Here is a 20,273-nt window from a genome sequence, read left to right as displayed (position 1 = left end):
CCCCTGGTTCTCTGCAGTGGCCCCTCAGCTGTGGATATAACTACAGACCACCTCTGCGAGGCCCCGGACTGTGCGGCGTCCTCACCCTCCAGCTTCTCATCCACGATCTCCAGGCTCTTCAGGAAAGATTCCTCCGCCGGCCGCCGAGCGCTCACATCGCCCGCCTCACACATGTACAGGTAGGTGCGGCCGATGGTGGCCAGAGCCCGCTGCTCCTCCACCTCTGAGGAGACCGACTGCGCGAGATCCAGGTGGAGGCGCTGGTGCTGAAGAGACAACCGCACAACATCAGACAACGGGGGACTCTGTGAGAGCGCCCCCCAGCCAATGGAGCTATCTACTGTAAGAGGGGTCACACTGCGGATTCTCTACTGTAAGAGCGGTCACACTGCGGATTCTCTCCTGTAAGAGCGGTCACACTGCGGATTCTACAGTAAGAGGGGTCACACTGCAGATTCTCTCCTGTAAGAGCGGTCACACTGCGGATTCTACAGTAAGAGCGGTCACACTGCGGATTCTCTCCTGTAAGAGCGGTCACACTGCAGATTCTCTACTGTAAGAGCGGTCACACTGCGGATGCTACAGTAAGAGCGGTCACACTGCGGATTCTCTACTGTAAGAGCGGTCACACTGCGGATTCTACAGTAAGAGCGGTCACACTGCGGATTCTCTACTGTAAGAGAGGTCACACTGTGGATTCTCTACTGTAACAGCGGTCACACTGTGGATTCTCTACTGTAACAGCGGTCACACTGTGGATTCTCTACTGTAACAACGGTCACACTGCGGATTCTACAGTAAGAGCGGTCACACTGCGGATTCTCTACTGTAAGAGCGGTCACACTGCGGATTCTCTACTGTAAGAGCGGTCACACTGCGGATTCTCTACTGTAAGAGCGGTCACACTGCGGATTCTCTACTGTAAGAGCGGTCACACTGCGGATTCTCTACTGTAAGAGAGGTCACACTGTGGATTCTCTACTGTAAGAGCAGTCACACTGTGGATTCTCTACTGTAAGAGGGGTCACACAGTGGATTCTCTACTGTAAGAGCGGTCACACTGCGGATGCTACAGTAAGAGCGGTCACACTGCGGATTCTCTCCTGTAAGAGGGGTCACACTGCGGATTCTCTCCTGTAACAGCAGTCACACTGCGGATTCTCTACTGTAACAGCAGTCACACTGCGGATTCTCTACTGTAACAGCAGTCACACTGCGGATTCTACAGTAAGAGCGGTCACACTGGATTCTCTACTGTAACAGCGGTCACACTGCGGATTCTCTACTGTAAGAGCGGTCACACTGCGGATTCTCTACTGTAAGAGCAGTCACACTGCGGATTCTCTCCTGTAAGAGGGGTCACACTGCGTATTCTCTCCTGTAACAGCAGTCACACTGCGGATTCTCTACTTTAACAGCAGTCACACTGCGGATTCTCTACTGTAACAGCAGTCACACTGCGGATTCTACAGTAAGAGCGGTCACACTGGATTCTCTACTGTAACAGCGGTCACACTGCGGATTCTCTACTGTAAGAGCAGTCACACTGCGGATTCTCTACTGTAAGAGCAGTCACACTGCGGATTCTCTACTGTAACAGCGGTCACACTGTGGATTCTCTACTGTAAGAGCAGTCACACTGCGGATTCTACAGTAAGAGGGGTCACACTATGGATTCTGTACTGTAACAGCAGTCACACTGCGGATTCTCTACTGTAACAGCGGTCACACTGCGGATTCTCTACTGTAACAGCGGTCACACTGCGGATTCTCTCCTGTAAGAGTGGTCACACTGCGGATTCTCTCCTGTAAGAGTGGTCACACTGCGGATTCTCTCCTGTAAGAGCGATAAAACTATAGATTCTCTCCTGTAACAGTGGTCACACTGCAGATTCTCTACCGTAAGAGTGGTCACACTGCAGATTATATTCTGTGTTGTGAATTCCGTTCTCGAACTCCCTCCTGTGGTCATGAATGGTACTTTGGTGAGTTCTGTCCTTGGACTCCCTCTGGTGGCTGTAAGGGGAGCTGCTGTTTCTGAGATTCCTATCCCACCTGCCCTCGTTTAGGGCTAGGCTGGATTCTCTATTTAACTCCACTCAGATCGTTACTCCATGCCAGCTGTCAATGTTCTAGTACTGGTTCAGATCTCTCCTGGATCTTTCTGAGGACCTGACTACTCCAGCGAAGCTAAGTTCCGGCTTGTTCATTTGTTACTTATGGTTTTTCTTGCTAAGTTCTAGTCCAGCTTGCTATCATGAAACTGCCTGGCTAGCTGGAAGCTCTGGGGGTGCAGAGTGGCACCACCGCATCGCGAGTCGGTGCGGGGGTATTTTTTGCGCACACTGCGTGGTTTTGTAGTTTTTTGTGTTGACCGCAAAGATCCCTTTTCTATCCTCAATCTGTTTAGTTAGACTGGCCTCCCTTTGCTAAAGCCTATTTCATCCTGTGTTTGTGATTTCCTCTTAACTCACAGTCAATACTTGTGGGGGGGCTGCTTTTACCTTTGGGGAAATTTCTCTGAGGCAAGTGAGGCTTTGTTTCCTTTCTTTAGGGGTAGTTAGCTCTTAGGCTGTGAAGAGGCGTCTAGGCAGAGTCAGGCACGCTCCACGGCTATTTCTAGTTGTGTTGATAGCAGTAGGGTTTGCGGTCAGCAGAGTTCCCATTTCCCCAGAGCTCGTCCCGATTCCGTGTTTAACTATCAGGTCATTCCTGGTGCACCTAACCACCAGGTCCATAACAGTACAGCTGGCCCACAAAGTGTTAATGCATCTCAATAGAGGGAAAAGAGAAGTTCTGAGACCATTTTTTTTTTCTTTGCAGTGTGTTTTGCCTTTCTTTTCCCCTTAACCTCTGGGTGGTTCAGGACTCAGGTGTAGATATGGACATTCAAGGTCTGTCCTCTAGTGTAGATCAACTCGCTGCAAAGGTACAAAACATTCACGATTATGTAGTTCAGAATCCGATGTTAGAGCCTAGAATTCCAATTTCTGATTTGCTTTCTGGGGATAGATCTGGATTTCTGAATTTCAAAAACAATTGTAAACTGTTTCTTGCTTTGAAACCCCGCTCTTCAGGTGACCCTATTCAGCAAGTAAGAATCATTATTTCTTTATTACGTGGCGACCCTCAAGACTGGGCATTCTCCCTTGCGCCAGGAGATCCTGCATTGCATAATGTAGATGCGTTTTTTCTGGCGCTTGGATTGCTTTATGATGAACCGAATTCTGTGGATCAGGCAGAGAAAATCTTGCTGGCTTTGTGTCAGGGTCAGGATGAAGCGGAGGTATATTGCCAGAAGTTCAGAAAGTGGTCTGTGCTTACTCAGTGGAATGAGTGTGCCCTGGCAGCAATTTTCAGAAAGGGTCTTTCTGAAGCCCTTAAGGATGTTATGGTGGGGTTCCCCACGCCTGCTGGTCTGAATGATTCAATGTCCTTGGCCATACAGATCGATCGGCGCTTGCGTAAGCGCAAAACTGTGCACCATTTGGCGGTATCCTCTGAGCAGAGGCCTGAGCCTATGCAATGTGATAGGACTTTGACCAGAGCTGAACGGCAAGAATACAGACGTCAGAATGGGCTGTGTTTTTAATGTGGTGACTCCACTCATGCTATCTCTGATTGTCCTAAGCGCACTAAGCGGTCCGCTAGGTCTGTCACCATTGGTACTGTACAGCCTAAATTTCTTCAGTCCGTTACTCTGATTTGCTCTTTGTCATCCTATTCTGTTATGGCATTTGTGGATTCTGGCGCTGCCCTGAATTTGATGGACTTAGAGTTTGCCAGGCGCTGTGGTTTTTTCTTGGAGCCCTTGCAGCATCCCATTCCTTTGAGGGGAATTGATGCTACGCCTTTGGCCAAGAATAAACCTCAGTACTGGACTCAGTTGACCATGTGCATGGCTCCTGCACATCAGGAGGATATTCGCTTTTTGGTGTTGCATAATCTGCATGATGTGGTCGTGTTGGGTTTGCCATGGCTGCAGGTCCATAATCCAGTATTGGATTGGAAATCAATGTCGGTGTCCAGTTGGGGGTGTCAAGGGGTACATGGGGATGTTTCATTATTGTCAATTTCTTCCTCCACTCCTTCTGAAGTACCTGAGTTTTTGTCGGATTACCAGGATGTATTTGATGAGCCCAAGTCTAGTACCCTACCTCCTCATAGGGATTGTGATTGTGCTATTAATTTGATTCCTGGTAGCAAGTTCCCTAAGGGACGACTTTTCAATTTATCTGTGCCAGAGCACGCCGCTATGCGGAGTTATATAAAGGAGTCCTTGGAGAAAGGGCATATTCGCCCGTCGTCGTCACCATTGGGAGCAGGGTTCTTTTTTGTGGCCAAGAAGGATGGTTCTCTGAGACCTTGTATAGATTACCGCCTTCTTAATAAAATCACGGTCAAATTTCAGTACCCTTTGCCGCTACTGTCTGATTTGTTTGCTCGGATTAAGGGTGCTAGTTGGTTCACCAAGATAGACCTTCGAGGGGCATATAATCTTGTGCGTATTAAACAGGGCGATGAATGGAAAACAGCATTTAATACGCCCGAGGGCCATTTTGAGTACCTGGTGATGCCATTCGGGCTTTCTAATGCTCCATCTGTGTTTCAGTCCTTTATGCATGACATCTTCCGAAAGTATCTGGATAGATTCATGATCGTATATTTGGATGATATTTTGGTCTTTTCGGATGATTGGGAGTCCCATGTGAAGCAGGTCAGAATGGTGTTCCAGGTCCTTCGTGCTAATTCCTTGTTTGTGAAGGGATCTAAGTGTCTCTTTGGAGTTCAGAAGGTTTCCTTTTTGGGTTTCATTTTTTCCCCTTCTACTATCGGGATGGATCCTGTTAAAGTCCAAGCTATTTATGATTGGACTCGGCCTACATCTGTAAAGAGCCTTCAGAAATTTCTGGGCTTTGCCAATTTTTACCGTCGCTTCATCGCTAATTTTTCTAGTGTTGTTAAACCGTTGACTGATTTGACCAAGAAGGGTGCTGATGTGGTGAATTGGTCCTCTACGGCCGTTGAGGCTTTTCAGGAGTTGAAACGTTGTTTCTCTTCGGCTCCTGTGTTGTGTCAGCCAGATGTTTCGCTCCCTTTTCAGGGGGAGGTTGATGCTTCTGAAATTGGAGCAGGGGCTGTTTTGTCTCAGAGAAGTTCTGATTGCTCTGTAATGAAGCCATGCGCTTTCTTTTCAAGAAAGTTTTCGCCTGCTGAGCGTAATTATGATGTTGGCAATCGGGAGTTGTTGGCTATGAAGTGGGCATTCGAGGAGTGGCGACATTGGCTTGAAGGAGCCAAGCATCGCGTGGTGGTCTTGACGGATCACAAGAATCTGACTTATCTCGAGTCTGCCAAGCGGTTGAATCCTAGACAGGCTCGTTGGTCGCTGTTTTTCTCCCGTTTCAATTTTGTGGTTTCGTACCTTCCGGGTTCTAAGAATGTGAAGGCTGATGCCCTTTCAAGGAGTTTTGTGCCTGATTCTCCTGGGGTTCCTGAGCCAGCTGGTATTCTCAGAGAGGGGGTAGTTCTGTCTGCCATCTCCCCTGATTTGCGGCGGGTGCTGCAGGAGTTCCAGGCTGATAGACCTGACCGTTGTCCAGCGGAGAAACTGTTTGTCCCTGATAGATGGACTAATAGAGTTATCTTTGAGGTTCATTGTTCGGTGTTGGCTGGTCATCCTGGGATTTTTGGTACCAGAGATTTGGTGGCTAGGTCCTTTTGGTGGCCTTCCTTGTCACGGGATGTGCGTTCTTTTGTGCAGTCCTGTGGGACTTGTGCTCGGGCTAAGCCCTGCTGTTCTCGTGCCAGTGGGTTACTTTTGCCCTTGCCGGTCCCGAAAAGGCCCTGGACGCATGTTTCCATGGATTTTATTTCAGATCTTCCTGTTTCTCAAAGGATGTCGGTCATCTGGGTGGTTTGTGATCGCTTCTCTAAAATGGTCCATTTGGTACCCTTGCCTAAATTGCCTTCTTCCTCTGATTTGGTTCCATTATTTTTCCAACATGTGGTTCGTTTGCATGGCATTCCGGAGAACATCGTGTCTGACAGAGGTTCCCAGTTTGTTTCAAGGTTTTGGCGGGCCTTTTGTGCTAAGATGGGCATTGATTTGTCTTTTTCTTCGGCTTTCCATCCTCAGACAAATGGCCAAACCGAACGAACCAATCAGACTTTGGAAACTTATCTGACATGCTTTGTTTCTGCGGATCAGGATGATTGGGTGACCTTCTTGCCATTAGCGGAGTTCGCCCTTAATAATCGGGCCAGTTCTGCTACTTTGGTTTCGCCTTTTTTTTGTAATTCTGGTTTTCATCCTCGTTTTTCTTCAAGGCAGGTTGAGCCTTCGGACTGTCCTGGTGTGGATTCTGTGGTGGACAGGTTGCAACAAATTTGGACTCATGTGGTGGACAATTTGACCTTGTCCCAAGAGAAGGCTCAACGTTTCGCTAACCGCCGTCGCCGTGTTGCTCCCCAACTTCGTGTTGGGGATTTGGTTTGGTTATCATCTCGTTATGTTCCTATGAAGGTTTCTTCTCCTAAGTTTAAGCCTCGTTACATCGGTCCTTATAAGATTTCTGAAATTCTTAATCCTGTATCATTTCGTTTGGCCCTTCCTGCTTCTTTTGCCATCCATAATGTGTTCCATAGGTCGTTGCTGCAGAGATATGTGGCGCCTATGGTTCCCTCCGTTGATCCTCCTGCTCCGGTGTTGGTCGAGGGGAAGTTGGAGTATGTGGTGGAGAAGATTTTGGATTCTCGTATTTCGAGACGAAAACTTCAGTACTTGGTCAAATGGAAGGGCTATGGTCAGGAGGATAATTCCTGGGTTGTTGCCTCTGATGTCCATGCTGCCGATTTAGTTCGTGCCTTTTATTTGGCTCGTCCTGATCGGCCTGGGGGCTCTGGTGAGGGTTCGGTGACCCCTCCCCAAGGGGGGGGGGGGGGGGGTACTGTTGTGAATTCCGTTCTCGAACTCCCTCCTGTGGTCATGAATGGTACTTCGGTGAGTTCTGTCCTTGGACTCCCTCTGGTGGCTGTGAGGGGAGCTGCTGGTTCTGAGATTCCTTCCCCACCTGCCCTCGTTTAGGGCTAGGCTGGATTCTCTATTTAACTCCACTCAGATCGTTACTCCATGCCAGCTGTCAATGTTCTAGTACTGGTTCAGATCTGTCCTGGATCTTTCTGAGGACCTGTCTACTCCAGAGAAGCTAAGTTCCTGCTTGTTCATTTGTTACATATGTTTTTTCTTGCTAAGTTCTAGTCCAGCTTGCTATCATGAAACTGCCTGGCTAGCTGGAAGCTCTGGGGGTGCAGAGTGGCACCACGCACCGTGAGTCGGTGCGGGGGTATTTTTTGCACACTCTGCGTGGTTTTGTAGTTTTTTGTGTTGACGGCAAAGATCCCTTTTCTATCCTCAATCTGTTTAGTTAGACTGGCCTCCCTTTGCTAAAGCCTATTTCATCCTGTGTTTGTGATTTCCTCTTAACTCACAGTCAATACTTGTGGGGGGGCTGCTTTTACCTTTGGGGAAATTTCTCTGAGGCAAGTGAGGCTTTGTTTCCTTTCTTTAGGGGTAGTTAGCTCTTAGGCTGTGAAGAGGCGTCTAGGCAGAGTCAGGCACGCTCCACGGCTATTTCTAGTTGTGTTGATAGGAGTAGGGTTTGCGGTCAGCAGAGTTCCCATTTCCCCAGAGCTCGTCCCGATTCCGTGTTTAACTATCAGGTCATTCATGGTGCACCTAACCACCAGGTCCATAACAATTCTGTAAGAGTGATAAAACTATAGATTCTTTCCTGTAATAGCGATAAAAATAGATTCCCTCCTGTAACAGTGGTCACACTGAAGATTCCCTACTGTAAGAGAGGTCGCACTGTGGATTCTCTACTGTAAGAGCGGTCACACTGCGGATTATCTCCTGTAAGAGCGGTCACACTGCAGATTATATTCTGTAAGAGTGATAAAACTATAGATTCTCTCCTGTAATAGCGATTACTATAGATTCCCTACTGTAAGAGCGGTCACACTGGATTCTCTACTGTAAGAGCGATAAAACTATAGATTCTCTCCTGTAACAGTGGTCACACTGCAGATTCTCTACCGTAAGAGCGGTCACACTGCGGATTCTCTACTGTAAGAGCAGTCACACTGTGGATTCTCTACTGTAAGAGCGTTCACACTGCGGATTCTCTCCTGTAAGAGCGGTCACACTGCAGATTATATTCTGTAAGTGATAAAACTATAGATTCTCTCCTGTAAGAGCGATAAAACTATAGCTTCTCTCCTGTAAGTGGTCACACTGCAGATTCCCTACTGTAAGAGCGGTCACACTGCGGATTCCCTACTGTAAGAGCGGTCACACTGTGGATTCTCTACTGCAAGAGCGGTCACACTGCGGATTCTCTACTGTAAGAGCGGTCACACTGCGGTTTCCCTACTGTAAGAGCGGTCACACTGTGGATTCTCTACTGTAAGAGCGGTCACACTGCGGATTCTCTACTGTAAGAGTGGTCACACTGCGGATTCTCTCCTGTAAGAGCGATAAAACTATAGATTCTCTCCTGTAAGAGCGGTCACACTGCAGATTCTCTCCTGTAAGAGCGGTCACACTGCAGATTTTCTCCAGTAACAGTGGTCACACTGCGGATTCTCTCCTGTAAGCGTGATAAAACTATAGATTCTCTCCTGTAAAAGCGGTCACACTGCGGATTCTCTCCTGTAAGAGCAATAATACTATGGATTCTCTCCTGTAAGAGCAATAATACTATAGATTCTCTCCTGTAAGAGCGGTTACACTGCAGATTCTCTCCTGTAAGAGCGGTCACACTGCGGATTCTCTCCTGTAAGAGCGATAAAACTATAGATTCTCTCCTGTAACAGTGGTCACACTGCGGATTCTCTCCTGTAAAAGCGGTCACACTGCGGATTCTCTCCTGTAAGAGCGATAAAACTATAGATTCTCTCCTGTAACAGTGGTCACACTGCGGATTCTCTACTGTAACAGCGGTCACACTGCGGATTCTCTACTGTACTGTACTCTACATTATTGTATGGCCCATACTCCTTAGATTGTGTCCAATTTGTGACTTGTTAAATGTTTTTCCTGGTTTTGTATGTGGTGGTTTTCAATAAGAGCATTCCTATATAACACTGGACAGATTTGTCGGCGATCCCCTTCTTTCTGAAGCAGCAGCACCGGATCTGAATGACTTATTGACGGCAACCAAAGACCCCCGTCTAGTGAAACCTGTCCCTCGTCAGCCTCTCAGGACCAGGGGTCCCACACCTCCTCCAGGAGACCACTCACCTTCAGAGCGGCCTCGTAGTTTCCCATCTCGGCACAGCACTCTCCGATCCTGCGATTGGCGACAGCGCAGCCGATGACGTCTCCCAGACCCTCGCAGATGGCCAGCTCCTGCCGATGCTCCTCGATGGCGTCCCCGAACCTCCCTGAGGAGGAAAAGAGTGAGGGTCAGCGAGCCCACCACAGCCAGACTGAGAAGAAACTCAGCCGAGGGCAGCCCCCCGAAGAAAGGAGGCGACGACCCCCACCGGAGAGGCGGCAGAGACCCCAGCCGGAGAGGAGGCGGCAGAGACCCCCGCCGGAGAGGAGAGAGGAGACCCCCACCCACAGAGAGGAGAGAGAGGAGGAGGCGACCCCCCGCCCACGGAGAGAAGAGATGAGGCGGTGGCCCCCGCCGCAGAGAGAAGAGAGGAGGTGGTGACCCCCGCCAGAGAGAGCAGGCGAAGACCCCCACCGGGGAGAGGAGAGAGAGGCGGTTGCGACCCCCGCCGTGGAGAGGAGACAGAGAGGAGGAGACCCCCGCCCGCGGAGAGAAGAGAGGAGGTGGCAGAGACCCCCGCCGGAGAAGAGAGAGGAGGCGGCAGAGACCCCCACCAAAGAGGAGAGAGGAGGCGGCAAAGACCCCCACCGGAGAGGAGAGAGGAGGCGGCAAAGACCACCACCGGAGAGGAGAGAGGAGGCGGCAAAGACCCCCACCGGAGAGGAGAGAGGAGGCGGCAAAGACCCCCACCGGAGAGAGGAGAGGAGGCGGCAGAGACCCCCACCGGAGAGAGGAGGCAGAGACCCCCGACCACAAAGAGGAGACAGGAGGAGGCGACCTCCGCCCACAAAGAAGAGACAGGAGGAGGCGACCTCCGGCCACGGAAAGGAGAGAGGAGGAGGAGTGTTGTGAATTCCGTTCTCGGACTCCCTCCTGTGGTCATGAATGGTACTTTGGTTAGTTCTGCTCTTGGACTCCCTCTGGTGGCTTCGAGCGGAACTGCTGGTCACCGAGGTTGGCTTTGTCAGCTGCTCTCGTTTATTGCTGCTGGCTTCCCTATTTAACGCCACTCAGATCGTTACTTGATGCCAGCTGTCAATGTCTCAGTATTGGTTCAGATCTCTCTTGGACTTCTCTGAGGACCTGTCTACTCCAGCAGAAGCTAAGTCTTTGCTAGTTCATTTGTTGTTACTGCTTCCTGAATATATTTCTTAGTACTGCTAATTTCTAGTCCAGCTTGCTATCATGATATTTCCTTGCTAGCTGGAAGCTCTGGGGTGCAGAGTGGCACCTCCACACCGTGAGTCGGTGTGGGGAGTCTTTTTGCTTACTCTGCGTGGTTTTTTGTAGTCTTTTTGTGCTGACCGCATAGTTCCCTTTGCTATCCTCTGACTATTTAGTGAAATCTGGCCTCCTATGCTAATACCTGTTTCATTCCTGTGTTTGTGACTTTCCTCTTAACTCACAGTCAATATATGTGGGGGGCTGCTTTTACCATTGGGGAATTTCTCTGAGGCAAGGTTAGGCTTCTTTTCTATCTTTAGGGGTAGTTAGCTCTTAGGCTGTGAAGAGGCATCTAGGGAGAGTTAGGTACGCTCCACAGCTATTTCTAGTGTGTGTGATAGGAGTAGAGTTTGCGGTCAGCAGAGTTCCCACTTTCCCAGAGCTTGTTCTGATTACTAGTTTACTCATCAGGTCATTCCGGGTGCTCCTAACCACCAGGTCCATAACAGAGGAGGCGACCTCCGGCCACAGAGAGGAGAGAGGAGGAGGAGGCGACCCCTGCCCACGGAGAGGAGAGAGGAGGTGGCCCCTGCCCACGGAGGAGAGAGGAGAAGGAGGCGACCCCCGACCACGGAGAGGAGAGGAGGCGGCGACCTCCGCCCACGGAAAGGAGAGAGGAGGAGGAGGAGGCGACCTCCGGCCACGGAGAGGAGAGAGAGGAGGCGGCGACCCCCGACCACGGAGAGGAGAGAGGAGGTGACCCCAGCCCACAGAGCAGGAAGAGGCGACCCCCGGCCACAGAGAGGAGGCGACCCTCGCCCACAAAAGAGGAGACAGGAGGAGGCGACCTCGGCCCACGGAGAGGAGAGAGGAGGAGGAGGCGACCCCCGCCCACGGAGAGGAGAAGGAGGCGACCCCCGCCCACAGAGAGGAGAAGGAGGCGACCCCCGACCACGGAGAGGATAGAGGAGACGATCCCCGCCCACAGAGAGAAGAGAGGAGGAGGCGGCGACCCCCGACCACGGAGAGGAGAGAGGAGGCGATCTCTGCCCACGGAGAGGAGAATGAGGCGACCTCTGCCCGCGGAGAGGAGGAGGCGACCCCCGCCCACAGAGAGGAGGAGGCGACCCCCGCCCACAGAGAGGAGGAGGAGGCGACCCCCGCCCACAGAGAGGAGGAGGAGGCGACCCCCGCCCACAGAGAGGAGGAGGAGGCGACCCCCGCCCACAGAGAGGAGAGTGTTGTGAATTCTGCTCTTGGGCTCCCTCCGGTGGTTGTAAGTGGTAGCGCTGCTGTCTCTGAATCGCAGCATTTATCAGGTGTGTTCACTTTTTGCAAATCTGACTGGGCTATTTAGTCTTGCTTCACCCTTTAGTCAGTGCCAGTTGTCCATTGTTCCTGGAGGATTCACATCTCTGCCTGGTCTCTTCTGCTTTGCAGTTCTTTTCAACAAAGATAAGTTCTGGCCTTGAGTTTTTGCTGTCCACATGCTGTGGCCTTATTGTTCAGTTCTTTTCCATGTTTTTGTCTTGTCCAGCTTGGTCTGTATAAGGATTTGTTTAGCCAAGCTGGTATCTCTGGAGATGCAGATATACCCTCCATATCTTTAGTTAGCTGTGGAGATTTTGTATTTTCTGTGGTGGATATTTTCTAGTGTTTTAATACTGACCGCATAGTACTCTGTCCTATCCTTTCTATTTAGCTAGAAGTGGCCTCCTTTGCTAAATTCTCATTTCAGTCTGTGTATGTTTTTCCCTCTTCTCTCACAGTCAATATTTGTGGGGGGCTGCCTATCCTTTGGGGATTTTCTCTGAGGCAGGATAGTTTTCCCATTTCTATCTCTAGGGGTAATTAGTCCTCCGGCTGTGTCGAGATGTCTAGGGAGTGATAGGTACATTCCACGGCTACTTCTAGTTGCGGTGTTAAGTTCAGGGTCTGCGGTCAGTACAGGTACCACCTTCTCCAGAGTACGTCTCATGCTGCTCTTAGGCCACCAGATCATAACAGTACAACTGGCCAACAATGAGTTAACTGCATCTCAGAAGAAGGGAAGGAAAGTGCTGAGCCATTTTTTTTTCTGTACTCTGTTGTGTTTTTTTTTCCCTCTTTACCTCTGGGTGGCTCAGGAGTTAGGCGTTGACATGGATGTTCAGGGATTGGCTTCTCGTGTGGATCAACTTGCTGCTAGAGTACAGGGTATTTCCGATTATATCATTCAGACTCCGGTTTTAGAGCCTAGAATTCCAACTCCTGATTTGTTTTTTGGGGACAGGTCCAAATTTCTGAGCTTTAAAAATAACTGTAAACTGTTTTTTGCTCTGAAACCCCGTTCCTCTGGTGATCCCATCCAGCAGGTTAAAATTGTTATATCTCTGCTGCGTGGTGACCCCCAGGATTGGGCATTTGCCCTGGAACCTGGGAATCCGGCGTTGCTTAATGTAGACGCCTTTTTTCAGGCGCTTGGGTTATTGTATGATGAACCTAATTCAGTGGATCATGCTGAGAAGACCTTGTTGGCCCTGTGTCAGGGTCAAGAAGCGGCAGAATCATATTGCCAGAAGTTTAGAAAATGGTCTGTGTTGACTAAGTGGAATGAGGATGCTTTGGCGGCAATTTTCAGAAAGGGTCTTTCTGAATCTGTTAAAGATGTTATGGTGGGGTTCCCCACGCCTGCTGGTCTGAGTGATTCTATGTCTCTGGCCATTCAGATTGATCGGCGCTTGCGCGAGCGCAGAGTTGTGCACACTATGGCGTTGTCTTCCGAGCGGAGTCCTGAGCCTATGCAGTGTGATAGGATTGTGTCTAGAGCTGAATGACAAGGATTCAGACGTCAGAATAGGTTGTGTTTTTACTGCAGCGATTCTGCTCATGTTATTTCTGATTGCCCTAAGCGTACCAAGAGAATCGCTGGTTCTGTTACCATCAGTACTGTACAACCTAAATTTCTGTTATCTGTGACCCTGATCTACTCATTATCGTCATTTTCTGTCATGGCATTTGTGGATTCAGGCGCCGCTCTAAACTTAATGGACTTAGAATTTGCCAGACGTTGTGGTTTCCCCTTGCAGCCTTTGCAGAGTCCTATTCCTTTGAGCGACATTGGCTTGAGGGGGCCAAGCACCGTATTGTGGTCTTGACCGATCATAAGAATCTGATTTACCTCGAGTCTGCCAAACGGCTGAATCCTAGACAAGCCCGATGGTCCTTGTTTTTCTCCCGTTTTGATTTTGTGGTCTCGTATCTTCCGGGTTCTAAGAATATTAAGGCTGATGCCCTTTCTAGGAGTTTCTTGCCTGATTCCCCTGAGGCCCTTGAACCGGTCGGCATTCTGAAGGAAGGGGTGATTCTTTCTGCCATCTCCCCTGATTTACGACGGCTTCTTCAGGAATTTCAGGCTGACAAACCTGACCGCTGTCCTGTGGGGAAACTCTTTGTTCCTGATAGATGGACTAGTAGAGTGATTTCTGAGGTTCATTGTTCTGTGTTGGCTGGTCATCCTGGTATTTTTGGTACCAGAGATTTGGTTGGTAGGTCCTTTTGGTGGCCTTCTTTGTCACGGGATGTGCGTTCTTTTGTGCAGTCCTGTGGGACTTGTGCGCGGGCCAAGCCTTGCTGTTCCCACGCTAGTGGGTTGCTTTTGTCTTTGCCGGTCCCTGAGAGGCCTTGGACGCATATTTCTATGGATTTTATTTCGGATCTTCCTGTTTCCCAGAGGATGTCAGTTATCTGGGTGGTTTGTGACCGGTTTTCTAAGATGGTTCATTTGGTGCCTTTGCCTAAGTTGCCTTCCTCTTCTGATTTGGTTCCGTTGTTTTTTCAGCATGTGGTTCGTTTGCACGGTATTCCGGAGAATATTGTGTCCGATAGAGGTTCCCAGTTTGTTTCTAGGTTTTGGCGGGCCTTTTGTGCTAGGCTGGGCATTGATTTGTCTTTGTCTTCCGCATTTCATCCTCAGACAAATGGCCAAACCGAGCGAACTAATCAGACCTTGGAGACTTATTTGAGATGCTTTGTGTCTGCTGATCAGGATGATTGGGTGGCTTTCTTGCCATTGGCCGAGTTTGCCCTTAATAATCGGGCTAGTTCTGCTACCTTGGTTTCACCTTTCTTTTGTAACTCTGGGTTTCATCCTCGTTTTTCTTCGGGGCAGGTTGAGCCTTCTGATTGTCCTGGGGTGGACTCTGTGGTTGACAGGTTGCAGCAAATTTGGGCTCATGTTGTTGACAATTTGGTGTTGTCTCAGGAGGGGGCTCAGCGTTTTGCTAACCGTCGTCGGTGTGTTGGTTCCCGGCTTCGGGTTGGGGATTTGGTCTGGTTGTCTTCTCGTCATGTCCCTATGAAGGTTTCTTCCCCTAAGTTCAAGCCTCGGTTTATTGGTCCTTATAGGATTTCTGAGATTATTAATCCAGTGTCTTTTCGTTTGGCCCTTCCAGCCTCTTTTTCCATCCATAATGTTTTCCATAGATCTTTGTTGTGGAAATATGTGGTGCCCGTGGTTCCCTCTGTTGATCCTCCTGCCCCGGTGTTGATTGATGGGGAGTTGGAGTATGTGGTTGAGAAGATTTCGGATTCTTGTTTTTCGAGGCGGAGGCTTCAGTATCTTGTCAAGTGGAAGGGTTATGGCCAGGAGGATAATTCTTGGGTTGTTGCCTCCGATGTTCATGCTGATGATTTGGTGCGCGCCTTTCATTTGGCTCGTCCGGATCGGCCTGGGGGCTCTGGTGAGGGTTCGGTGACCCCTCCTCAAGGGGGGGATACTGTTGTGAATTCTGCTCTTGGGCTCCCTCCGGTGGTTGTAAGTGGTAGCGCTGCTGTCTCTGAATCGCAGCATTTATCAGGTGTGTTCACTTTTTGCAATTCTGACTGGGCTATTTAGTCTTGCTTCACCCTTTAGTCAGTGCCAGTTGTCCATTGTTCCTGGAGGATTCACATCCCTGCTTGGTCTCTTCTGCTTTGCAGTTCTTTTCAACAAAGATAAGCTCTGGCCTTGAGTTTTTGCTGTCCACATGCTGTGGCCTTATTGTTCAGTTCTTTTCCATGTTTTGTCTTGTCCAGCTTGGTCTGTATAAGGATTTGTTTAGCCAAGCTGGTATCTCTGGAGATGCAGATATACCCTCCATATCTTTAGTTAGATGTGGAGATTTTGTATTTTCTGTGGTGGATATTTTCTAGTGTTTTAATACTGACCGCATAGTACTCTGTCCTATCCTTTCTATTTAGCTAGAAGTGGCCTCCTTTGCTAAATTCTCATTTCAGTCTGTGTATGTTTTTCCCTCTTCTCTCACAGTCAATATTTGTGGGGGGCTGCCTATCCTTTGGGGATTTTCTCTGAGGCAGGATAGTTTTCCCTTTTCTATCTCTAGGGGTAATTAGTCCTCCGGCTGTGTCGAGATGTCTAGGAAGTGTTAGGTACATTCCACGGCTACTTCTAGTTGCGGTGTTAAGTTCAGGGTCTGCGGTCAGTACAGGTACCACCTTCTCCAGAGTACGTCTCATGCTGCTCTTAGGCCACCAGATCATAACAGGAGAGTGGAGGAGGAGGCGACCCTCGCCCACCAAGAGGAGACAGGAGAAGGCGACATCAGCCCATGGAGAGGAGAGAGGAGGAGGAGACCTCAGCAAACGGAGAGAAGAGAGGAGGAGGAGGCGACCCCCGACCACAGAGAGGAGAAGGAGGCGACCCCCGACCACGGAGAGGAGAGAGGAGGAGGAGGCGACCCCCGCCCACAGAGAGAAGAGAGGAGGAGGCGACCCCCGACCGCGGAGAGGAGAGAGGAGGAGGCGACCCCCGCCCGCGGAGAGGAGAGAGGAGGAGGAGGCGACCCCCGCCCACAGAGAGAAGAGAGGAGGAGGCGACCCCCGACCACGGAGAGGAGAGAGGAGGAGGCGACCCCCGCCCGCGGAGAGGAGAGAGGAGGAGGCGACCCCCGCCCGCGGAGAGGAGAGAGGAGGAGGCGACCCCCGCCCGCGGAGAGGAGAGAGGAGGAGGCGACCCCCGCCCGCGGAGAGAGGAGGAGGCGACCCCCGCCCGCGGAGAGAGGAGGAGGCGACCCCCGCCCGCGGAGAGGAGAGAGGAGGAGGCGACCCCCGCCCGCGGAGAGGAGAGAGGAGGAGGCGACCCCCGCCCGCGGAGAGGAGAGAGGAGGAGGCGACCCCCGCCCGCGGAGAGGAGAGAGGAGGAGGCGACCCCCGCCCGCGGAGAGGCAACACCGTGCTACGTAGGACTGACGAGGACCCAGCCTCCACTCACCGGCCCGGCCCAGCAGCTCCCCCAGCTGGTTGCAGACAGCAGCCTCCTCCCGCAGATTGTGAGATTTCTGAGTGCGACATTTTTCTTTCTCCAACTCTAAAAAAAAACAAAAAAGAACTACAAGTAGCAGCACACAGCAGAGCGCCATATACATATCCAGTGTGTATACAGGAGGGGGAAGTGGGATAGAAAGAAATCCCTGAAGAAAAAAATAGAGCAACCAAACACCCCCAATACATGACAAGGGGACTCCTGCCGTTGTTACGGGTGGGGGAGGGGACTCCTGCCGTTGTTACGGGTGGGGGAGGGGACTCCTGCCGTTGTTACGGGTGGGGGAGGGGACTCCTGCCGTTGTTACGGGTGGGGGAGGGGACTCCTGCCGTTGTTACGGGTGGGGGAGGGGACTCCTGCCGTTGTTACGGGTGGGGGAGGGGACTCCTGCCGTTGTTACGGGTGGGGGAGGGGACTCCTGCCGTTGTTACGGGTGGGGGAGGGGACTCCTGCCGTTGTTACGGGTGGGGGAGGGGACTCCTGCCGTTGTTACGGGTGGGGGAGGGGACTCCTGCCGTTGTTACGGGTGGGGGAGGGGACTCCTGCCGTTGTTACGGGTGGGGGAGGGGACTCCTGCCGTTATTACGGGTGGGGGGGGGACTCCTGCCGTTATTACGGGTGGGGGAGGGGACTCCTGCCATTATTACAGGTGGGGGAGGGGACTCCTGCCGTTATTACAGGTGGGGGAGGGGACTCCTGCTATTATTACAGGTGGGGGAGGGGACTCCTGCCATTATTACAGGTGGGGGAGGGGACTCCTGCCGTTATTACAGGTGGGGAGGGGACTCCTGCCGTTATTACAGGTGGGGGAGGGGACTCCTGCCGTTATTACAGGTGGGGGAGGGGACTCCTGCCGTTATTACAGGTGGGGGAGGGGACTCCTGCTATTATTACAGGTGGGGGAGGGGACTCCTGCCATTATTACAGGTGGGGGAGGGGACTCCTGCCGTTATTACAGGTGGGGGAGGGGACTCCTGCTATTATTACAGGTGGGGGAGGGGACTCCTGCCGTTATTACAGGTGGGGGAGGGGACTCCTGCCGTTATTACAGGTGGGGGAGGGGACTCCTGCCGTTATTACAGGTGGGGGAGGGGACTCCTGCCGTTATTACAGGTGGGGGAGGGGACTCCTGCCGTTATTACAGGTGGGGGAGGGGACTCCTGCCGTTATTACAGGTGGGGGAGGGGACTCCTGCCGTTATTACAGGTGGGGGAGGGGACTCCTGCTATTATTACAGGTGGGGGAGGGGACTCCTGCTATTATTACAGGTGGGGGAGGGGACTCCTGCTATTATTACAGGTGGGGGAGGGGACTCCTGCTATTATTACAGGTGGGGGAGGGGACTCCTGCCATTATTACAGGTGGGGGAGGGGACTCCTGCCGTTATTACAGGTGGGGGAGGGGACTCCTGCTATTATTACAGGTGGGGGAGGGGACTCCTGCCGTTATTACAGGTGGGGGAGGGGACTCCTGCCGTTATTACAGGTGGGGGAGGGGACTCCTGCCGTTATTACAGGTGGGGGAGGGGACTCCTGCCGTTATTACAGGTGGGGGAGGGGACTCCTGCCGTTATTACAGGTGGGGGAGGGGACTCCTGCCGTTATTACAGGTGGGGGAGGGGACTCCTGCCGTTATTACAGGTGGGGGAGGGGACTCCTGCTATTATTACAGGTGGGGGAGGGGACTCCTGCCGTTATTACAGGTGGGGGAGGGGACTCCTGCTATTATTACAGGTGGGGGAGGGGACTCCTCCTATTATTACAGGTGGGGGAGGGGACTCCTGCTGTTATTACAGGTGGGGGAGGGGACTCCTGCCGTTATTACAGGTGGGGGAGGGGACTCCTGCTATTATTACAGGTGGGGGAGGGGACTCCTGCTATTATTACAGGTGGGGGAGGGGACTCCTGCTATTATTACAGGTGGGGGAGGGGACTCCTGCTATTATTACAGGTGGGGGAGGGGACTCCTGCTATTATTACAGGTGGGGGAGGGGACTCCTGCTATTATTACAGGTGGGGGAGGGGACTCCTGCCGTTATTACAGGTGGGGGAGGGGACTCCTGCCGTTATTACAGGTGGGGGAGGGGACTCCTGCCATTATTCCGGGGGTCCTCGGTGACAGATCCAGCTGAGCAGCCTGGCACTGTAGTGATCGGCAGTGATCGGGCGCAGGGGTCGCGCACTCACGTCTGATCTCCCGGTCACTCATCCTCCGATTCTCCGCTGATTCTCCCGCTCTGACTTGTACTCAGCTCCGCCCACAAGAAAACACCGTCCTCTCTGATTGGAAGACAGTTCTGCGATCTGGAATCTTATTGGCCATATACGCTGCCAGTAAAGAGTGAAGGCTCCTTTTAAGACGCTTTGCTCTCAAAACGCATGCGCCACGCTCACAAGGTGATTCGTTTATCAAAAATAGCTCCTCCCCGCTGTGACGTCAGTGAAGGTGGCAACGGTTACTAGGACGCCGAGATAATGTTAATCATGTGACGAAAAGCCCGCCCACAAGTGAATGAAAACCACGTGACTCTCAGAACACGTGGTCAGAAATCTTCTAGTGACCGATCATTCCAATATTAATGGAGTCACGGAGCCCCCTCCCCCCGGACGTATATACCCTAATATACGGGCACACTTTGGTCCTGTCTGTATCCTCATAGCTATGGATGTATATACCCTATTATATGTGCACACAGGTGATAGGAGGATACACTGGTCCTGTCTGTATCCTCATAACTATGGATGTATATACCCTATTATATGTGCACACAGGAGATAGGAGGTTACACTGGTCCTGTCTGTATCCTCATAGCTATGGATGTATATACCCTATTATATGTGCACACAGGTGATAGGATACACTGGTCCTGTCTGTATCCTCATAGCTATGGATGCATATATCCTATTATATGTGCACACAGGTGATAGGAGGATACACTGGTCCTGTCTGTATCCTCATAGCTATGGATGTATACACCCTATTATATGTGCACACAGGTGATAGGAGGATACACTGGTCCTGTCTGTATCCTCATAGCTATGGATGTATATACCCTATTATATGTGCACACAGGTGATAGGATACACTGGTCCTGTCTGTATCCTCATAGCTATGGATGTATATACCCTATTATATGTGCACACAGGTGATAGGAAGATACACTGGTCCTGTCTGTATCCTCATAGCTATGGATGTATATACCCTATTATATATGCACACAGGTGATAGGAGGATACACTGGTCCTGTCTGTATCCTCATAGCTATGAATATATATACCCTATTATATGTACACACAGGTGATAGGAGGATACACTGGTCCTGTCTGTATCCTCATAGCTATGGATGTATATACCCTATTATATGTGCACACAGGTGATAGGAGGATACACTGGTCCTGTCTGTATCCTCATAGCTATGGATGTATATACCCTATTATATGTGCACACAGGTGATAGGAGGATACACT

The 20,273-nt window shown here is 51.0% G+C and overlaps 1 protein-coding gene across 3 annotated transcripts in view; it reads right to left on the bottom strand.

Annotated features, from left to right (window-relative positions):
- The window catches only part of TONSL (tonsoku like, DNA repair protein), an 86,729-nt gene extending 67,599 nt beyond the window's left edge, over positions 1-19,130 (bottom strand). For all 3 annotated transcript variants that reach the window (XR_013217114.1, XM_077271570.1, XM_077271571.1), the window contains exons 1-4: positions 18,993-19,130; positions 16,756-16,851; positions 9,305-9,447; positions 86-266 (exon numbers count right to left, since the gene is read on the bottom strand). Coding sequence is in view for 2 of the 3 variants with exons in the window: in XM_077271570.1 (XP_077127685.1) it covers positions 86-266; positions 9,305-9,447; positions 16,756-16,851; positions 18,993-19,014 (442 nt within the window). In the remaining variant the exon portion in view is untranslated. The remainder of the gene's footprint in view (positions 1-85; positions 267-9,304; positions 9,448-16,755; positions 16,852-18,992) is intronic.
- Positions 19,131-20,273: the final 1,143 nt, after the last annotated feature.

This window comes from Ranitomeya variabilis, chromosome 6 (genome assembly GCF_051348905.1).
Source record: "Ranitomeya variabilis isolate aRanVar5 chromosome 6, aRanVar5.hap1, whole genome shotgun sequence".
Classification (NCBI taxonomy): domain Eukaryota; kingdom Metazoa; phylum Chordata; class Amphibia; order Anura; family Dendrobatidae; genus Ranitomeya; species Ranitomeya variabilis.
Note: the sequence above shows the minus strand (reverse complement) of the source record. Positions and strands in the feature narration are given on the sequence as shown.